This window comes from Lissotriton vulgaris, chromosome 12, assembly GCF_964263255.1.
Source record: "Lissotriton vulgaris chromosome 12, aLisVul1.2, whole genome shotgun sequence".
In the NCBI taxonomy this organism is placed as follows: domain Eukaryota; kingdom Metazoa; phylum Chordata; class Amphibia; order Caudata; family Salamandridae; genus Lissotriton; species Lissotriton vulgaris.
The window spans coordinates 241,547,950-241,570,031 of record NC_141700.1 but is presented as its reverse complement, the minus strand read 5'-3'; the positions used below and the strand labels follow the sequence as shown (position 1 = coordinate 241,570,031).

General features: G+C 41.1%; 1 protein-coding gene across 2 annotated transcripts in view; it reads left to right on the top strand.

The window, feature by feature from the left end:
- Positions 1-21,436, top strand: part of ESRP2 (epithelial splicing regulatory protein 2) — a 139,905-nt gene extending 118,469 nt beyond the window's left edge. For both annotated transcript variants that reach the window (XM_086947743.1, XM_086947742.1), the window contains exons 16-17: positions 15,578-15,688; positions 20,129-21,436. In XM_086947743.1, the coding sequence (XP_086803869.1) occupies positions 15,578-15,667 (90 nt within the window). In that variant the 3' untranslated portion in view covers positions 15,668-15,688; positions 20,129-21,436. The remainder of the gene's footprint in view (positions 1-15,577; positions 15,689-20,128) is intronic.
- The last annotated feature ends 646 nt before the right edge of the window (positions 21,437-22,082 follow it).

Here is a 22,082-nt window from a genome sequence, read left to right as displayed (position 1 = left end):
GAGGTCTGAGGCTCTTCCACGTCCTCTGCATTCAAACTAATGGCGTGTGAGTCTGACCCCCCCCTTGCCAATCGCACACAGAGGATCTGCGGGTCCTCCCGCACTCTGGGCCATCGGCTCCAAGTAGAACAGGAAGAGTAGTGGGGAGAGCGTGCACCCCTGCCTGGTGCCTCGAGATATCTGGAAGCTCCTCCATAGGCATGGGCGGAAAATCCGTTCCGCTCGCGGATTTTGCGGATTTTCGGGAAATCCGCAATCCGCGAGATTTGCGAATTTCCCGCCAAATCCGCGAGCAGCGGATTTTGCTCGCACTGCTCGCACTGTTCGCGTGAGTTCGCGCCCCGCGAATAAGTGCAAAATTGCAGAAATACGATCTTAGCAAAACTGAAAGTAACTACTTACCAGGTTCAAAAGTTCAGGCTCATCATTAGTAGCCATTTCCTGTAGTGCTTCCTGAGGGGCCCCTCCAGAGTTCAGTTGCCAGTTGAAACTATTATGTGACCCTGCTCTGAACCTCAGAATAGTTACACATATGCCACAAAGGTCCTGAATTACAGCTAAGGGAGACAAGCAGGAGCCAGGCTGGAAGTTAAAATCCATTAATCAGCCCCTAATTCATTATTGTCAGTTGGGGCAGGGCAGGTGTTGTAACTAATTTTGCAACAATGAAAGCACTTAGCAAGTGCAAAAGATCACTAATCAGGGCGCACTAAGGAAGCAGGTGCCAGCTAAAAAAATATTCTGTGACACATTAATCAGCCCCAAATTAATTCAGGTCACTTGAGGCAGGGAAGGTGTGCTTTGCTTTGCCGAAAATAATGTACACTGGACAACCAGAGGGTGTGGTGATGAAACAGAGGGTGGCATGGGTGGGCCAGAGGGTGGCATGAGTAGTCAGAGAGTGGCAGTGGTGACAGAGAGTGGCAGTGATGAAGAAGAGTGTCCCAAACAGGCTGGACACGTAGAAACAACAAGTTCGCGAAACTTGCGACCCGACAGGTAAGTTCGCAATTTGCGAAAGTGTACAAAACCCTCGCGAACTGGCAGAAACACGGGCGAACACAAAAAAAAAAAAAATCCGCAAATTCGCGGGAATTCGCGGATTTTGCGGATTGCGAATCCGCAAATCCGCAAAATTCGCGAACGCGAGATCCGCAAAATTCGCTCATGCTTACTCCTCCAACACTTTTTTAAATGAACAAACTAGCTGTAAATACGAAATAATTAGTGACTGACATTTCAGCCTAAATGATTCAACAAAATCAGTTTTTGGTGAGTGAAGAACATGTGTCAAAATACAAATCACAGGTCACTGTTATAAAAACAAAATAGCTTCCACACCACACCTTGTTCCAATGTCACAGGCAGGTGTGTAAGTGTATGTATGTAGATGTCTCTCTGTGCGTGTGTCTGTCTGTGCGTGTGTCTGTCTGTGCCCCTTGTGTCTGTATATATATATGTTCCAGTGGCTTCTGCTTTGAAAAATTAGTGGCAGGGTGGGATTTTTTTTTCTCATTTTTTATTTGTTTAATAAAAGTTCATTTACCTGAGTGGCTGCAGTCTCTCCGTCCTCTTCTTTTCCTGGAAGGACACAGTCTCTGGGACTCCCCAAGCCAATCACAAATTTGCTGTCACCAGCATGGCAGCATCGTTGTGATTGGTCAAAGTGCTGGGGTTTGGCGGTCAGACTGAGTAGGAGCCTGTGCATGTTCTCCACCCAGCATCACAGCTGGGTAGAGAACATGCTAAGTCCGCATGATGGTTTGACGGGCCCAAGACGGCTGGCCAAACAGTCATGCACACTTATGGTGCAGCAGCAACCACTCCTTCCTCTGTGTGACAAGCCCAGCCCTGCCCCAACCTGGCTTGGGCTCCTACAGAAGAATAAAATAACGTAGCGTTAATGTTGCGTTATTTTATTTTTACACTTAGTCGGGCAATGCTCCTCTGCCTTAGCGCAGAAGCCACCACTGGCGTGTTCCTTAGGTTAACACAGCTCTTCTTTAAGCAGTGTCTCCTTTTAAGAAAGGACCAATATCAAAAGACCCGTCTGGAAAAGATTTCATGCATGCATCCTCCTTTGTAGAACTAAGTGCAGAGTAGTTGTGTGGCTTGTGTTCTTAATTCAGAATGCAGTCAATGCCGATGTCTCCTGAGTCCACCCCACATCACAATAAGAAGCAACCTCCAAGATCATTTCCTTCTTGAAGACAAGCCCCCTATGGGTATTTTCACTGGCCAGCACCAAGATTAAACCCAGAGTTTACCTGCAAAGCATTGCATTTCTCTGCTACTGTAAGCGAGAAAGTTCAAATTCTTCTCTCTAGGAATATGGACACAGCTTTTTACTAACCCTCTGCACCATTTCTGTAAGCATGCCAACTACACCACGCTGAGCCCCAAGCTGCAATAACTGCACGTACAAATGTTGGGTACATAAAAGCTACAAAGCCTTTAGATTTAGGGTATTATTAGTATTTGCTTTGGAGCTTTAAAGTGCTAATTTGTTTCTCATTGAGACTGTGTGAATTTAAACCATCAATGGGCCGTTCAATGTTAACTTTAATGAAAAATGTAACTTTTTAACCCACTGTTCAAGAAATGCATTTCTAAACTCTTGTTACTATCAATGTGGTGCATGTGTTGTATTGGTAAACCTCATTGAGTTTTCTTTAGGTAACATTTTAACCTAATCACTGTTACCTCCTCTCTTTTATTTCTTTACTGCTGCTTCTGAGGATTCCTTGAGAGGTGCTTCTGTTTATTTGAAAGTCCTTCTATATTGGCCCATCCATACCTTCTTATGGCCAGAATTGATCAAGTCCATCCTTTTATTGTCGTCTATGTGGGACTTTTTTCATGTAGCTTGGGACGGGGTTCTGCGAGTGATTGGACTTCATTAGTCCGGATTCTGTTCACTTGTTGATAGTTCTGGTTAAAGTAGCCGGAACCTTTCAAGAAGTTCAATCCTGCAAGCATGCACCCTTCTAATCAGTAAGCAAATGAAACCGTTTTCCTTACCACACCTGCCTGATATTAGATAGTCTAGGGTACACTCTTGAGTAATTGGATCCTAACATAAATACATACTCTTTTTAAAAAGTGAAACTACACACCCTGCATACAAAAGTCCCAGAAACGTGTATCAATGCAGATGTGGCCCCAAAATATGGAAAACTAGTGCTTCAGACCATTTAATTTTGCCAATGTATATAGATCTTTCAAAAGGAAAGAAAGAATGTCTGACCTTTTACTAGATTTAGTCACTGGCTTTTTATTACTCTTCTCTTCAATGAGACCTATTTTGTTGATTTAAAATTTTTATTTTACGCATTTTTCTTTATGCCACAATGCGATGTCAATGTTTCTAAAGTGGGCAGGTTGTAATTTGCACTGCTATGATTTAGATAAAATACCATTAGTGCCCCAGTCACTGTTTAAGTAATGTTAAGTCCTTTAAAAAAAGTTATATTACTTCAGAAAGTCCTAGTGGATCTGGTTTTCCCCCAAAACATTTTGGCTCAAGGCTGACTTTGTCAAGGAAGAGGGCATTCTTTTCTAGCTAAATCTCATTTGCTTGGTGTTGAAATTGAGGATTTGTTGGCAGATGATTCAACATGCAGTGGCTTTTCACTCAATATTTGACAGTATGTAAATCTTGCTAACCTGACTTCCGTAATCTTAATCTTTGGAAAATTTGCGGCTTGGTGCATATGTCAGCAAGTCTTGTGTGCTTGAGTTTTGTATAGAGCATGCTGACCAGTTTCTGGTTTCTTGGCCACTTTGTTTCTCTTCTGATATCCTTCTCACCAATCAACCATATGGCCACACATCAGAGAAACACACTGAGCAGCATCCCTGTTCTCACACAGACACAGGTTGCACGCACTCAAGTGGTTCTTTTAGTAGGAGACCTACAGGCACATCTAGGCACCAATACAAAAAAAATAGGCATATGTGGACTGATCGACACCTAAAGATCTAATCACACTGGGATGCATACATCGGTGGACAATAAGCAATTTCACCCATACTTCTCCTTGGGCACATGCATGCACAAAGACCAAACCTATGCAGACGCAGGTTGTGGAAAGGAAAATGAATGTCTATTAGTGGAATAACTGGCTTCATGGGCACTTAATCTTCATCGCTCTGCAATAAATGTATCATTGAAGGTTAGAAAGTGAGTGTATTATCAACACGTCACATACCCTAAAACCTGGCCTCTTGGAAAGATCCCAGGTCCTTGTGCCAGCTTCCCTTGCAACAGTTCTCCTGTCCAGCTTGCCCGTAGTCCACTGCCCATTGCTGCCTGTCTACCTGCTGCACTCTTGTGTCTCCTCTGCTCGTTTCTTACTCTTTTGCTTTTTCCGCTCGTTTTCCTGCCCTCTTCCACTGTTTGCCTTTCATGCCCTGTGTTTTGCCTTTTCTGCTAGTTTCTTCCCACCGTTTCCTCAAGACCTCTCAATTAAACAGAAACCTCGCACCCCCAGTGCCCAGATACCCTCAGGGGTGACAGTGCTTCACTCTACAAATTCTGAATGATTGATTTACGCCTGTGATAAAATAATTTAGTCACCAAGTCCAGACAATTATTTGCCTTTTATGGAACAGTCTGCCCTAACAATCCATGAAGTCGGTCTACTCATTCTGTCATTGGTTCACTCGTATATATGATTTGGGGCAATCGAGTTCTGCCGGTTCTCTAGTTCCAAAGTATCTTAAACTTGGAGGGCATACCAGATAACTCCATGTGGTGAACATCCTGTTTCCAGTGCTGACCTGTCCACTTACAAATGTCGTTGGAAGTTAGTCCAGTTAGTTCACTTTAAGAGATGGAAGACTAACAAACTAGTGCATTCTTGATTTTTTTTAAATACAGGCCAATATTCTGTGATCTTGGGGTACTGGATACAATGCAAAACAGTACATTTGGTGTTTTGATGTCTATGGAAAATGAAAAATGCACTTTTACTACATAGACAGTTCACATAAACCTGGTTTAATAAAAACAGCCTCCGTAAAAGTTATTTTACTCCTTCGCTCAAACATTTCGGTTGCCTTACTTTTACATTCTCATGGCCTACTTTTCATAGAATGTTATTTCGTGAAACCAAGAAGTAGATGAGAAGTGGAAAAGCACTGAAATTGGTTGAGGACTTTAGTCAAATGGGGACCAGTTTTGTTTTTTCACGCACACACCAATAACCATAGATACGGCATTGCCGCGTTTAAAGGGTTAAACACCATCTCTCATCAGTGGCTTCTGTTTCTTTATGCATGCGTCTCAAAGGCTACATAGTCACACAAGACAGCCCCCCCTCCTCGCACATTAAATAGTTTTCCCATGAATAGTGCTGCTGCAACATAAAACCAAAACATTTGGCAACTCTAAAACAAAGTCATACTCTTGGAGTTTTGATTGTTTTCTATACTAAACAAGTTTAATCATAAGGGATGCCTTTCCAATAAAATGTACATTTCAGTCTGCTGTATTTGGAATTAATCGTAGCTCGTCTCGGATGTATTTTGAACTAAACCTTTAAACGATCTTATTGAGCGGAACGTTTGGGGTCAGTGGTGAAGGTAGAATGAATTTGACTGCTATAGCGAGAGAATTCAACAGGTACTAGAATAAATGGGTTTATAATGACCATTTATGTCTAAAGTCCTGAACTATACAATCGGCGTTGAAGCCCTCTTGAGTTGCATGTTTCATCTGTGTTAGTGAGGAGCAACTCCTGGAGCATCCAATCGCATCAAGCCTCATTCAGGGTGAAACAACTTCACTAATTTAAGTTTAAAACAAAAAACTGTTTGCTGCAACAAGTTAGATTTTAAATCCCCTAGTCTATTAAAAACCACCATTTTGTGATGTAGTAGAGTGACTTGGAACTGTTGGCCTTGGTAAGCAGACAACTTTCCACCACTCCCATTTCTCCTTCCCCGCCATTCAAACTTGATGATTTGGCCACAAGCACAGACCTATTCCTGTTGGCTTTCTTCTCCGCTTTATGGTGACTTTAGCTTCTTTTGTGCTAATCTTACATTTCTTTTCTTTCAGCTTCAAAAATTTGTTTTTTGATTGTATCAACTAGGTTCGGTTGTAGCATACACATTTCTTGTCATACAGTAATATGCTGGGCTAAGCATTTTGACCTTATGTTTTTAAAGTACATTTGTGTTGATCTTCCACTTACTAATCTGTAGGGTTAAAAATCGTACAATAGTGCCAGAAATGTACATTGGTCATAACAATTGCCTTCCTAGTACCATTCTCCTTTTTCAGCTGTTAATATTGGAAAGAAGCGACTCCTGGTTATGTTGTACAAAGTCTAATCTCATCCTTTTTTACCGTAAACTTCTTTGCCTCAGGTATTAGGTCAGCTGGGGGTGAGGCAGTATCATTTGTGAAGTAACAGTTGCTTAACATAGTTTATCAGTTTATTTGGAAAGTTTGGTTATGCTCCTGCTCAGTTTAAGCCAATTTATTGGCCGTTCTCCAAGAGCGGTCTTTTGTTCTTCATAGGCTAGGTGAAACATTTGCACTTCACAAATGCAGGCTTTTCATTTGTTCTTTATTTGCAGTGAAGTCCTAATTAGAATTTTGTTTTAATATTGGGAATATAACCAGAGGTATGGCTACCTGCCTTATGCAAGCTGGTTCACAGTTTTGTAGTGGCAGCCTCATTTTTTCTTTCCGTCTGAATTATCTGGCAAACCCTTATCTAGGACATCCTTGCTTTGTGGATGCTTGTAGGCCACAATTTTAATGGTATAGGTTAAAACGAAGTTCTTATTTCAAAAGTCTGTTCGTTGAAAAAATATCAGGACTGCAATAAAGTTGATTTGGGACAAGTAGTAAACTCTATTGTAATAGAATGTATGAATCTAGTGTTGGTGACCTGGTGTAACCATGATGATTTGGGCTTTTTCTTCAGTTGCCCTAGTTATCATAAATGTGCTTTTAAGGGAGCTCAACTGTTCATGATTTACTGACAATAAGTGATTGGAGGAGCTTACTCTGTGTTGGATGACTTGGACATATCTCATTTTAACAATTTCAACCCTAATTGTCTTAACAATTAAACAGGTGAAGATTGATACACAGAAAAGCCACTTGTAGACCAAAGACACAGTCCCCTATGAGTATACACTTAAAATGAGGGCTCTACGCTGCCTTTGGCACCATACACTCCTGGTGTGCAGTCAATAAGATAAGAAGTGCCAATCACATTTAATGGCGGTGTATAGAATACACATTAACTTTAACTGAGTAAATGAACAATGCAAGTTTGTTAAAATTGATACGTTCTGAAGTCATTCAAGTCACTGAATAAAATACTGAGGCAGATCTGTTTAGTCGGTTATAAAAGCCCAACTAGAATGAAACCACTGAGTAAATTAAATGTCCCTGACATTTAAACCTCTAAAGATGGACGTCTGTTTATTTTATCCTGCATAGCTAATTTCTGCTCAATTTTGTGTTCCCTCTTCAGTTCTTTGGCAAATCTGGGTGGCAGCTATCATTGTTGGCTGGTTCTTCTGCCTGTTACTGAGTAATTTCTGTTTTTTTGATAGTGGCAAATTATTTTTTCATATGGCATATGTACTCCATGTCTCTACACTGCAGATGTACATTTTTTGCTCCAGGTGTCACTGCACAGGCCTGCCCCTATCCATCATTAGCTCTCTTGGACAATCCTTTTTCAGCCATTGGCTAGACTTTTTCAATCATGTCTTGGCTCAGCCTAGATCAGTATTGGCTCCAATAATACTATTGGCTGTCTTAGTGCATCTTTCTATCTCCAATAGGGTGCTTGCTCTGCATTGCATTAGAGACCATATAAGATATGAAAGATACACTGAACCATCATTTTTTTCATGTTGAATACTTTCTCCTGCATGCATTGTATAACAATCACTGCAGCTTGGCTTGCAAAATCTAAAAGACTGGATGACTACCAACTCTTTAAAATTAAACCCTCCAACAAATCTAATATCTCCTAACCCAAGAAACCACAAACTAACCCAACCTCAATCTAAACTTTGTACTGGTAAACCATCGCTTCCCTCCCTCATCTGCTGGTTCTGTCAAATCGTTTGGTTTTTCACTCAACTGTTCACTCTGTCAATGCACGTTAACAAGGTAGCCCATCTGCAAATAATTATCTTCACCAACTAAAATGAATAAAGTTTCTTTTATCCAGTGATACAATTAGGACTGCTGTTCATGTCCCAGTTTCTAGGAGTAAAACCAGTAACCTCATCTTACCAGTCTCCCAGCTAGTCCTCTGATCCCTGTAAAAGCCTTTCTCTAATCCACAGCTCGGTTATTATATGAGAAAAGTAGGTCCGATTACATCCTCAGAAACCTAAACTGGTTTCCTCTTGAAGCATGAATCAAATTCAACGGCTGTTGTCTAGCTTTTAAATCTCTTCTCTTGGGCAGACCACACAACCTTGCTGACCTTCTTAAGCCTCTTTGAAGGATTGAGACTATCCAGGAGCAAGAAATCGTTCTTCCTGGAGGCATCAAAACTATGGACTTCCCTTATTCTAAAAGATTCCTGCCTCTTATCTTGTCTACATCACCATCTAGCCCTCAAATTACTGGTTTTTCAAGAAGTTATGGAGAATAGTTTGTTTAAAATGTTTCTATGAGAAACTAGACTTGTTTAAACTCCACCCAATTGTTCTCTAATTGTGTATGTCACATACCCTCCTTTTCCCTTGGCCTGAGCGCGTGCAGTTATTTCTGGTGCTCTTTCTTGTGTTGATTTAGGTTGCTTGACTTGTGCTCTTTCAATAGAGTTCTACTCTTCCTTCTCATTTTTCTCTAGTCTTCCTGCTCTTCTTTTGTTCCTCTCTTGATTTCCTGCCCCATCCCTCTTCCTCCCTTTCCCATCTTTGCCTCGTTACATACTATTCCCTGCTCTCCACCTCTATTCCTTGTTCTTTGTTACTACCTCTCCTCCTCCTACCTTTCCATTATGCTCACTTCATTCCTTACCCTCAGTCACCTTTTCACCACCTTATCTTTATATAACCTCTGCTCCTCTTTCACATACCTCTTACTCATTCTCCACCTCATGGTTCAATTCGTTTTGCACATTGTTTTGTTGTTGGAAACGCTTGTAATTTCTTGCTACTAGTATATTAACTGTCCTTGTAAAGCACTGTAATACCTTAGATTACAGCTGTGTTATACAAAACTGCTAAATGAAAATTGAAAATAGGCACTATCCATATCAGTGCAATATCAATACCACCCCAGTTACCACCAATAAGACCAACATTACTGTAGAAGAGTAGGGTCTGCTTCCTATGATTACCCCCACTTTTTGCTGTGATTCTCTGGTTTTCCGACTTTAGTATGGCTGTGGTGCTGTTGATCAGGCCCACAGCCTAGCTGTTCTCTCTCTAAATTGAAACCATGTACTTTAGGTACATAGCAGATTGGTTACTGGGTCACCCTTGTGAGCCCCTGTATAGTGTACCCTAGGTACCCAGGGCATAGGTGCACCCTAGGCATACCAGGGGCTGCAGCATGTATTTTGCCACCCCTGGTTTTCTTTCCAAACTGACACCACAGGTCTGTTCTTACAGCCTGGGTAAGGTGGTGTAATCACCCCTTACTTAGATATGGTATACCTAATCTATATACCTATATAGACACATATACACCTATCTGCCTCTCCTAAAGCAGACCTCAACAATCCTGGAGGTAGAGTGCTTGGTTTTATGTGAGAGGGTGCCCTAGCACAAGCTGTGCCCCTCTGCAGCTTTCAGAACCATCTCCTTATAGCTGTTCTATGATATAGCCATACCAAATACTCATTATAATCCTCGTGGTTAATGCTAACTTTGGTTTGGCTCTATCAAAACATGTCGTGTAAGGTTTCAAACACTTTGGAATACTACCCCACCCCCAGTCCTGGCGGCGGGGGTAGCATTCCACCCTTCTAAAGGGAGAAGACATGTAGTTACTGGTAAAAGCGTTTACAGTTAAACTGAGCCTCAGCATCACAAAATGGATGCTGCTGCCACAGACACGAGTCTGCCCTCCTACTGCTGGACGAAACTCCGGCAGGGGATGCCTGGACTACAGGTTTCCTGTCCAGGGAGGTGCTGGCACCTCCCCAGACAGGCTTTTGTGTATTGGGGCAGGGAGGGCTGCATTCAGTGAATGCTTTCCAGACACTGCCTGGGGCACACTAGCTGCTCCATGCATTTCCCAGTTCAAACCGGTTGCTGGGGCACTCTGTCCCAGCTCTGGCACGAAACAAGGGAAAGGGGTGTAACCACCCCCTCCCCAGGTCCACTCATAGGAGGGACCTGAAAGTTAGTCCATCCCCTAAACTTAGTAGAAGTATAGGATCCCAGTCCCTATGACTTTATATTACCCTGGACGAAACTCTGAAACATATATCCTGGACCTTCAACATTCCATTTCGACTGGAAGACTGAAAACATCTCCCTTGTGGTGACCACCCTGTTCAAACAGGCACCAACAGCTTCTTTGCCGGTCTGCATTTTTGAGGCTCCCGCCGGATCCTGATGAATCTGACTTCCAGACATCTGACCCTTTTGGCGGACAGTAGAAACGTGGGACCGGAACTCCTGGACATCCTGCATTTAGCTACCTGCACCAACTTCCCGAGGTATCCTGAAGTTGTGCATTGGGGTGCTTGAAGCCCCAGCCCCGAACACCATTTGCACCGAAGCTCAGAGGCCCCCACTCCATGAGTGTCCCATGGGCCCCACTTTTCCATTTCAGCTTGACGCTTCTTTACGGTTCCTAGTCCGTTGGCTAGTGAACCCCCCCAAGATTTTCCTTTGAAACTACTTTACTTTCCTGGTTGCTCCAGGGTTGCTCCAACTTCTCCCCAAAAGAGTTCCACAGACCTTGCTGGTCTGCACCAAAGCCGATCTTGACATCTTGCGTGGATTGCGTTTGCCAAGGCATGTTGGGTCCAATGCAGATACTGACACAGCAGTCAACTAGATCCTTTGTGGAAAAGCTCGAATCCAGGTCCTGATTGTCGTCGACGCCTCGTGGCTGAAGAGACAAACTTCACCTTTTCACCTGAAATCACCCGATATTGGCTGGCAGCTTTCCATTGCCTTCCTGGTCACTGGCAAATGACCCAGACTCTGTCCCTTCTGCTTTCAGGTTCTTCATATCTTCAATCCACCCTTGGATCCACCCGGACACTTTTCCTCTGGACGCATGCAGCATTTCTTTGCAGCTCTCCATTGAAATCGATGACGAAACCAGACATCAAAAGACACCTATGCACCTGGCTTCCATGGGTGAAGTAAAACAAGTACTCTGGTATTCTCGAGGGTATTGGCCCTCCTAGTGTCCAAGTCTAATAGGGTTCCATCGTAGTTCATTTAGAAGTGTCCTTAATTGTAAATTTGTAACTTGTTTGTTTCCCATAGAAAGTCAATGGTAACCCGCGGCTGTGTTTAGACACTGCACGCGTCTCCCGTGGGCCTCCTACTTCCTAACCCTTGGTGGTTGTTGGAAGCCCCAGCGATTCCACAGGGCCTAGGCCTGCTTTTTATCTCAGACGTGGTTCTTATACCACTATTTTAGTATATGGTTTGTGAGGCCCCTAGGGAAAAACGTATGCTGTGCAACTATTGTTCCTTGTATTGTACTTTTACCTCTGACCTCATAAAGAGTGCAGAGGGGTTGTGTTTAGAATAAATACATATATATTTGATACATACCTTGTGTGGTGTGCTTTCATTTGGGACTCAGGGGATTATAATTGGTAAAACTAGCTTAACTAGCTTAATTAGCTCTCTGAAGTCTTGGCCAGAAGACTGCTCACCACTGCTACCAGTAGGATAGCTTTCTATAAGGTTGACTTTACAACCATCATCAATTAGGGTCGATTAGACTGCTGCAAGGTGCCCACTAGAACTAGTGGACATCATATGCCAGGCTAACATCTCACAATTACCACCACAAATAGCGTATCAATACCACCACCACCACCACTGCAGCACCCCTCTACCAGGACTACCACCAATGGCATCACAACCACAATACTCCTACTACTAGCACTAAAACCAATCCATACCAACATCACCGCTGATACTTTACCACAAATAAACCACTACAATACCAACATTGCAGCAAAAGCTACTATTGCCAAGAACATCCCAAATACAACTAATAACACCAACCATTTCAACATCAATACTACCAGCAATTATGCCAATCACTGCCAGTATTGGGACAATCAGATACTATCATTACGGATACCACCACCAGTAAGATATCACAAATACCACATTCAAGAGGAATCCAATAGAGATGGCTTTAATGAACCATCACGTGGAAACCTCATTCCTGCATGTCCACGTTTGTATACATTCCCATATTCAAATCAGGCCTATTGTCTTTGCCAATGCTTGTTTCTTACTGTTCTTTAGATATACATTCAGAACATTCATCACTGTTAAAAAGGTGGTAAAGACAGATCAAAGAAGAAATGTATAGATTACTTTGCTCTTAGTCCCATCACTCCAAGCCTGATCCTACTCCCATCAATCAAGTAAAAAAATAGAATGTAGATGGGCACATAGACTGTGGACTCAATCTACCGGGATAACTTTCTCTCACGAGTTACTAGATTTAGTAAATTACTATCTTCAGAGTACAGACTACTTTGTGTATAGACTGTGGTATTAACTATGCAGGCCCAGTTAATGCAGCTTACTGGTATATCTGCCTACATTCTACCAATGATAGTCGTTTATGGTAACCCAGTTTGCAATGTCCTTTTTAGTTTCTTTTTTGTTCCTGTGCTTTCTAGGGTGTAATCACCTTGCACCTCTAAATGAGACCACTCCCGGAGTTGTTACCTTGCTGCAAAAGAATCCACTGACTAAACTGTGTACTGTTTTGAGATATGCGCTGCAACAAAAACACCTATTTATTTTCTGTGTACACATTTCAAGGGCAGGTCTGGTAGCTGATAACTCGTATTTACACAGCAGTGCTGCTCCACCAAATGATTACTGGGTATAGATTAGCTGGAAGGTACTGAAACCATTTTTAATTCTTGTGACTTGGTGGCTGGGGCTGCTGTTCTGCCTTGTTCTGGTTGATGGTAGTCTAGCAAAGTTTTCATTTGTTGGGGTTGTGGTTTGTTGGAGCTTGGGACTGATGTTGCCATGGTGGAAGGTATCAAGCACTCAAGCTTATTTGTAACTGTATCACGTCAGGTGGTTTTATTTTGTAGTTGTCATTTCCAAGAAACTGGCAGGAGACCACATTTTATTTTTCTATGCTCCATTTCACAGCAGTGTTTGTTCGAGGACATCCGTGTTGAGGCCTCCTTTTACTCCTCAAGGCTAATGTATGCACTACTATATGCGCTATACTATGCAATTCTTATTTTTACTTTAGGGTATATTACGGCTGGTGTAGGTCAGCCCTTCAACAACATCCATTGTGTGCATCAATGAGTGCTGCTTTTGGTCACAGTTCACCACCCAAAGCTTTAACAACTGTAGTTTCCTTGCAAATTGTTACCTTGCAAATTGTTACCTTGCTGAGGGAGTTCAAAATTCTGCACGTAGTGCTTGACCTGCTATGAAGAACCACGGGAAAACACTGTAGAGCAAAAGACAGTGGGACTGAGTGCTAGCAGAACTGAGTTGAGTATAAATATTGCAATATTGACAATGGTTAAAGTTGGCATTTTAAGTACTGCCTTTAACTGAGCCAGTCTCTCTAACGGCTATTTACTTTAAAAAAATAAAATAAAAAAATAAAAACTTAAATATGGATTGCTTGGGTTTTTTCAGCCGGTGAGAACTACTGAGCTGCAGTAAAGTCCCCCCCCCCCCCCCCTCCCCCCCCCCCAATGCTATAGGACCGGAACCAGCCATGTGCAAAGCAGTCTTAGTCCTACTCCAGTAGGAACAGTCATCCCGCACTCCTAGGCCAGGTGCCTCCTGAAAGGGAGCAGGATCAACCTCAGTCCTAGTCACTATGTGGAACAAATCTTCTTTTTTTCATTTTTTTTTAGTGCCTGGAATACTTGGATTTAGGTCAATATAATCTCTAAAATTGACCTCCAAAGTCAGTTGTTTGGCCCATTACAAAACAGAGAATCATGTGACTATTGTACAAAGATCTCTTTACATTTTTCGTCTCCTCTTTCGAAACTTCCCTGGAGATAGTCTTGCTAGCTATCTGTAAAATGTGACTTGTATTTAAATCATTTCCCTTGTATTTTTTGTTTTTTTTAGTTCGCAGTCTAGCCTGGACCTTGAACAAATATGTAATCTAAATATTCTGTTCAATTTATCTAAATTGTTCAATTCCATGAATAGTTCCATTCTTTTCTTCAGGTTTTATAAGATTTTGTAGAAAATGTAGCTAAAGCTTTACTCCAATAGAACACTGCATTGGAGCCATATGTGGACCATATGGGCCATGTACATTAACAAGTTGTTTTTGTATTCTACCATGCTGCAGCTGATGTTCTTAAAGATACTCAGATGTCAGTTTTTTATTCCCGATACTTTAACTTGAACAGGACTTCATTTTTGTGCCAGAACTTGCAAAACAGAAATGGGCAATGGTCTTTGTTAAATGGGCGCCTTCAACTTTAAAATGTTCCCCTATGCTTACTTCCAAACAAAATTAGACAATGAAACATTGGGTTGGTGGGTACGAAAGTAGCATATGTCAACTTTCGAGTGAAATGCATTCATCTGGATATTTCTGTTAATGAATTTAATGCAACTGTGCGAAGGCATCAGAAGCATGGAAAGCCGTGGCTGACCTCCCTGCATCTTGACGTCAGACATTCTCACAGAACATCTAAGTACCACTAAGAAATCTGTTTATATTAAAGTTAAAGAAAATAAAGATGGTTGGCAACAAAGATATTTGACCCAACTTTAATTTTGATTTTGTTTATATGGATTATTTTCAGAGTTCACAGACAAACTTTTGTGTTGCTAACAAATGTGCAAGAGAGCCGCACGCAGAAGCATAGCATTTCAACACGTTGTGCTTGTTTTAGTCAGTATTCTTGCAGTTGTCCATCTGAAAGTGGTATTCATTACAATTTAAACAGTATAATGCAACATCACTAATTCACAAGCAGTTATAATTTTTTTACTTTTGTGATCACTTCTTTTTTAGACTATTAAATACAAAAGTAAAGTAAATCCAATTGTTTTACCACGTTCTTTTCTTACCCGTACCCATGCATCCGCTACATTGTCTCAGCTTTCTTCTAGCAATAAATGTTGCAGGTGTCTGTTGCAGTACAGCAGTAGCATTCCATATTGCGCACAGGAACCCATAATGTGATTTCTGATGCAGAATCCTGCTGCCACTACTTTGATGTTCTGAAATCCATTTTAAAAATGTTGCACCCGAGGTAGCTTTGGAGCTTAAAAAATTAATGTGCGTTGTCTCCTGCCAGTTTCTGTCCCATGGATGAGTAACATTTGCTGTGTTTGCACGCGCAGTGCGCTACACTGTGCTCGAAGTTTCTTTTGATGATTCTCGTATGTCGCACTTGTACTGTAGTATGCACCTGATGACTACAATGGCCTCATTCAGATGAACGATCAAGCAAGGAGTGTGTTGCAAGCACCGAAAGAGTGGGTCTGTTTGTAACTGTTTATAACTCACAAGAAGGTAAGCAGGAACTCGCTGAAGCCAGACCCTCTGCTGGTGGACGGGAAGACAATAGGCTTTTCACTGCTTTGTGGAAACTTTGGGTGTGGATTGACATTCTCCTAACCACTTTCTGTCTTCTTATGGGGTCTGCTTTAAATGGTCTGCATACATATACACCTTTTTTTAAGCCTTACTAACTGGGCTCAATGGTGGATCCTGATCAGTAGTTGTGGATGTTTCATTCACTATAATTGGTGGAGGTTACTTTCTTTGCAAATCACTTTATGATCCCTATCTAAAAGTGGTAATAGGGTACCTTCCTTAACCCGCTCCATGTGCTAGTATGTCCAAAAATGTATTTCTGTTTGCACTTTTCTTTATGATTAAGTATCTAACTGTGTAATCATGTTTCAATATTTGTTATTATAACCCATTCATTTCTTTTCAGTATGTTGTAGTTTGAAATTGTTGTACATCCAGCTATATATTTCCATGTAATGGGATCCTAGATGTCCATCTGATCCATAATTCCTGTTCTTTTTCCATATAATTGTTTTTTTCTCTATGGTTTCAATCCTACATGCTTGTTAAATCCATGTTTATTTACTGTAAGAAATTGGGTGATTGGTTGAGGGAGGGTAAAACCATAGCAGGCAGCAACCCCAATACTTGTTGGGGTTTTTAAAATGCTTATTTAAATCTTTTGTTTATTAAACTTGCTTATATTTTATCATTTATTTTATTTTTATAAACTCAATTTCCACACACACACATTTATAAGCTGTAATGTAAAGGTACTCCCGATGACTTGGCTGTGTTGTATTGACCCCTGATATAATATATTCTGACCTGAATTTATTGACCTAAAGCCAATTCTTCAATGTTAATGAGTCAAGAATATTCTCAACTCCTACTTCAGGAATGTCAAGTGAATGGCCCTTTCCTACATGTATGTTATTAATGAATAACGTTCAAATGAGATCCTAATCAAGAGAGTGCCCTTGTAATCAGTCTTGTAGTTTCTCACACTTCAAAGCGATTCTAGATTAGCAGTTCAGTTACTGCAGAATCCAAATATCTGCAAAAGCAGCTTGGTGGCCTGAAGATTTTGTTCCTCAAAGCAATTGAGTCTGTAATGGTTGGGGCACTGGCAGCTCATATGTTGAAAGGGTCTTCGGGAATTATTCTTGTATCTTCACAATTGACCAAAGTGCATCCAAGCATATCCTTCATTTAATTTTTAGAGCCAACATCCTACAACTGTGGCCTTCAAACTCCTAGATAACTAATGGGTTGGGGCGTAGGGGAGAGTGGCATGGACTATTCAAGGCTTAAGTAATTGAAAAGTGTCTCTGAAAGACTGCTCTTTCCAAATGTACTTGGCAATGAAATGTCTATTGCAGTGATTAAAGTGTAACTTGTATAAACGTCAATGCTGGAATTTGAAAGGAAACTATGAACATCAAGTTATGTCAACATCTTGCACCATTTCTGAACTTATTCCCCTGCCACCTACATGTCGTGTGTTGAAATTGAGTGGAATTTCTGAGCAGTGATCAGTCCTCATGGGATTTCTCAAAGATACTTACAGCTCATTTTGATTGTTCGCACTATTAAGAGAAAAAAATAATTGTAAATTCAATATTTTGTGAGACCCCCACTAAATCCTGTTAATTGGCGAGGGTTTCCATGAACGTTTTAAGAACACTGCCTTAAAATAATAGATTCCCTTCAGTATATTAACTCTGTTAAACACTCGTATTGTGGCATTTACAGAAGTGTTGTCCATAAACCTGTTTTAATCTGTACTACAGCCATCTACAGGTAGACGTCAGGGATTTTGGACATTTATCTCGTGGCCCATCCCAGATCCTAGTTTTATTAAAATGCTGATGGGAAAGAAGCCATTGCATTGGTTTATCTGCTCAAGTTTATGAATTTTGGGAGAAGTATAGGTTGGCTGTTTCTCTAATTAATTCCTTTGCCGCCTAGCAAAAGGCCGGCAAATAAAATAATGGTTACATTGCTATTAATTCGCTAATAGACTTCCTAGAGACTTCCATGAATCTGGTGGTTCAGTAAAGGTTGTCCTTCCGATATCTTTGGAGTCAAAATTTCGGATAAAGCTATGAAGAAGCTTAATGATTAATAGATACTGAATTTCCCTAAAATGTGGAGCTCAGCTGCTTCCAGTTTTGCGAACTTAAATGTTTCTTTAGAAAACTTCAGACATTTGTTTCGTATATCAATTGCACCAACATGACCGACACTGACATGACCCAAAAGCTAAATCCAAGCAAATAGATTGGTTTGGAACAATAAATCGTGTTTTGGGTCCACGTGGTTCTATACAGGCAGTTAGTTGCATTTAGTATGTTATTTTTCATCACTAGTAACCTATTCTCATAAGGAATTATGTTTTATTTGTTTTTTCAAGTGAAGGCCTGAATTCTGGCATCTGGTTCATTATCTTAGTAATGCATGGAATATACTCATTTAATGGACACCAAAGCATATTTTTTTTAACCAAAATAGTTTTTGTATTAAACCTAATCATCTGCAGTATGATTTAATACAGACTAAGATGAGTAAAAAGAAAGTCCTTAATCTGGATTCTTGGTGTATTCTACTGGGGAAATGTATTGTAGATTTGGAAATTCCACATTCCTTCTGTAAATTTGCTTGTATTTAATAGCACTGCCTGTTCTACATTAGATATACATGTCTTGAGTGATTTGATAAATCGTATACCCTCTACCTCTTTCTTGAATATTAAGTTTGTTGATCACATTTACCAGCTTACGCCGACCATTTCAGACTGTAGTTCTTCAGGATCATCCTAGATACTGACCAAGATGGGCAAAACCAAACAATTTTGGCTCATAGGGATGTTTCCATAACTGGGAACTAGTTGGAACATGCCCAGTTTTTACAGTGGCTAGACTTCGGGCCCCATTTTGTGCATGTAGATTTTCATTTCCGGTTTAGATTAACCGGATGACTGTTCAAAATTTCTCGGTAATGCGTTTTTGTGCAGTAGTATCTGTGAAGTGTGTATCCACTGGCCTCCCACTTCTGGGCCTAGATAACTTCATAATTAGCATCTTTTCCCACGCTCCTTATGGTAACATCAATGGTATTTTACTAGTGGTGTCTTGTACTATGAAACATATGCTGGACTATGATTCTAAGTTCCTTTTTCCATTCCATTTGGATGTTTTGTAATGTTTAGAAGTGAATTGTATTCCGTTGTGTCCAGTGAGTTTGGAATTCGCTGCTGTATTGTTTGGTGATGACAAATGTTGGACCAGCCAGGGCCAACTAGATTTTATGAGTCTGATTAGTACAATGCATATGGATCTGTGTGGTAAAAGGCGTTTGTGGTCTTACATTTGCTGGGGCATTCTGTTGTACAGTGAAGCACTTTGGCTAGCTGTTAAAGTTTGAGGCATCTGTGGCCATTATTTGGTTTTATGAAATGTTATGTGGGTGTAGAAAATTGAAGCTGGCTACCTCAGTTTAGATATACTCTTCTGCTATTATCGTGCCCTTGAGTTGACAAAATATTATCCAGCTATGTAGGTTGGCTCCATTTTAGTGCATTATGGTGAGGGTTTGTGTGTAATGTATTTTGGTCTAGGGGGAAATGTAACTTTAGATTGATGTAAAGGTGTCGATTGAGTTGACAACTTAACGAAGTATATTGTTTGGAACCTTTGTGTGCCAAGTCTTGTGCTTTTATGCCGTGTGTGGAAGGCAAGAGATAAAACAAGCAACTCTTAAATCCTGGTCCCCATTTAAAATGTCCATATTGTGATTTTGCAGACCAACTGGGAAGGGTGGGGAGCAGCATCAGGTGAGGGATACGTATTTTAGAAGAAGGGGAGTGCAGCACACATTGAAGAGAGCAGGAACATCCCTCTCAAATAAATCCTTAAATCTGAGGAGTGCATTCCACTAGTCAATCAAAAGGATCATAAAGAGGTTGTTCTCCAGGGGGGGGTGAACACAAGAAAGCAAGCCTTTAAATAAGAAGCAAGCCTTTGAATAAGAAGCAAGCGAGTGACAGACAGAGAAGCTAACCCATGGTAAGCAATGGGCATACTGAAAGTCCACTGTAAAGTCACTAAGTCTTATGCAGGCTGTTTTTGTGGTCTGATAGGTGAGAGCTAAAAACTGGGAGTTATGCAACTGGAATTTTTTTGCTAGTTCGACAAACGATTTCTATAGTTGCCAAGCCATCTTTGTCTTCACAGAAGCAGTCTTGTTTTCTATATGAACTTTAAAGTTCTGGGAATCAAGACCATAATTTCGGACAGGTTTGTGCCAATGCATTCATCTTTTAAGTTACTTTTTGCATTTTAATTACTTAACTGATGCTTCAAATGTGTGTTCCAATGTTATTTGGCGTAACCGTTTTTTCTCTCCCACCTTCTCATTATTTTATGTCTGTTGCAGCTCCGCACCGATTCCATCCTCGTGCTCTACAACTTCAGTGGCCGGCCAAGCGGAGAAGCTCTGGTGGCCTTTCCCAGCGTGGATATGGCTGGGAAAGCTGTGTCTGAAAAACACCGGCAGCTCATTGGAGGAAAGAACATTGACCTTTCTCTGGTCTAATTTTAAGGCTAAAACGAGTATAACGGAGAGCACTGTGCCTTCAAAAGAACGCCATGCGGTAACCCGCTACTAATGATGAAACTCCATCCTGAAACCGGACCATAAACTCTGTGGGAAGGCGGGTCACTTCCCCCTACGCTACAGTTGGAAGCGCGTGCTACGCTTCTGTGCAGCCCCAATCTCCCATGCACGTGCTTTGTTTAAAAAAACAGACTTCTCGAACTGCTAGACCCACCATACGAAGAAGCAGTCGTAACCGCACTTCAAGTATGTACGTGGAAAAAAGTTCAAATGAGCTGTTGCTTGAGCACGAGTGCAGAATAGCTAAAGTGGAACGTGAGTGATCATTTTGCAGCATATATTTACGAGGGCACGTGCAAGTTTGAGTTCTGTGGATGCAATAGCAACGGAAACAAAACGACTACGGCGAGCAGTGAGACAAAAAATGTCTGAAGTGGCCGTTGATCAGACCCTTCAAGTTGAAGCGACATCCCCTCTCCAGCAATTGTACGCCTACAAATTGTGGTGTGGCCAAGTGGCGTCTAGGAAAAACGTACAGCTCCTCGTAAAGCGGGTGGGTTAAGTGCTGCAGAATCGTAATCCGAAAAGCCATATGTCTGTTTTTCTTTTACCCCATTTACTGCCAAAAATAACCGCATTAATTCAGATAGCACATAAACGTCGAGTACTACTAAGTTATATATTTTTTATTTAAGCGTATTAGCTTTCCGATAGTAATGCAGATTTGCTCTAGTTTATGTGCATGCAATTTGTTTACATCTTTAAACTTTATTTGTATATTGCAAAGAAATGAATTTAAATCCCTAGTGCATGTTATATTTTCTATTTTTACGTGTACATATATACATAAGCTAAACACATTAGTTTTGTCATGTAGCATATATTATACAGTCTGTTAAAGATATCTGCTGTTGCGCACTAAATGATTTCATTTTTTTTTACTGTGTATTGATTAAAACTTAAGTGCAATATCAGCAGAAAACGATGTAAAGACTTGTTGCAACGTATGGATGCCTGTGTACATTTATCCATTTCGGTTTGTGTACATTTTTTGAGTAGAACATTAAACAGATCAATATGCTTTGTTCTATTAAAAAATAAAATAAATAAAAGATGCCTAGGAATTTACCTATTAAATGTCATGGTTTGAAAATTGTCATAATCTTCGAAGGCAACCTTGCACAATGTATGCAACGCAAAGCCATTAGTTGAGTAATGAAAACCTTTTAAAAGTTGGTGTTTTCTGGTGGGAGGTTCTTTGCGATTATCCCCTTCCAAGAGTTGCACAAAGAAGTAGAGGATGTGGCGTGACAAACCTAGCAGCCAACTTTGGAACTTGGGAGCCTGGTTCAACACTGTGCAGTGGCTAAATCTCCAATTCCGGGTGAATCACAATCTCCAAGTGCCTAAAAAACAAGCATTTGCAATGCAATAGGTCTCGCATTAGGAAAGTGTGAGCTATTGGTACTGTAAATGAGAATTTTTTTTAATGTGCGGCTTTGAAAATATATAAATTAATAGCATTGTTATTCACAAAGCCAATAGCTTACACTTTCCTAATGCGAGTCCTTTTGGCTATGGCAATGCTTGTTGATAGCAAGCAACGACAGTGCTGTGGTGGTGCTGAGTGATGCTGTGGTGGTGCTGAGTGATGCTGTGGTGGTGCTGAGTGATGCTGTGGTGGTGCTGAGTGATGCTGTGGTGGTGCTGAGTGATGCTGTGGTGGTGCTGAGTGATGCTGTGGTGGTGCCCGCGAGGGATGCGGTGGTGGTGC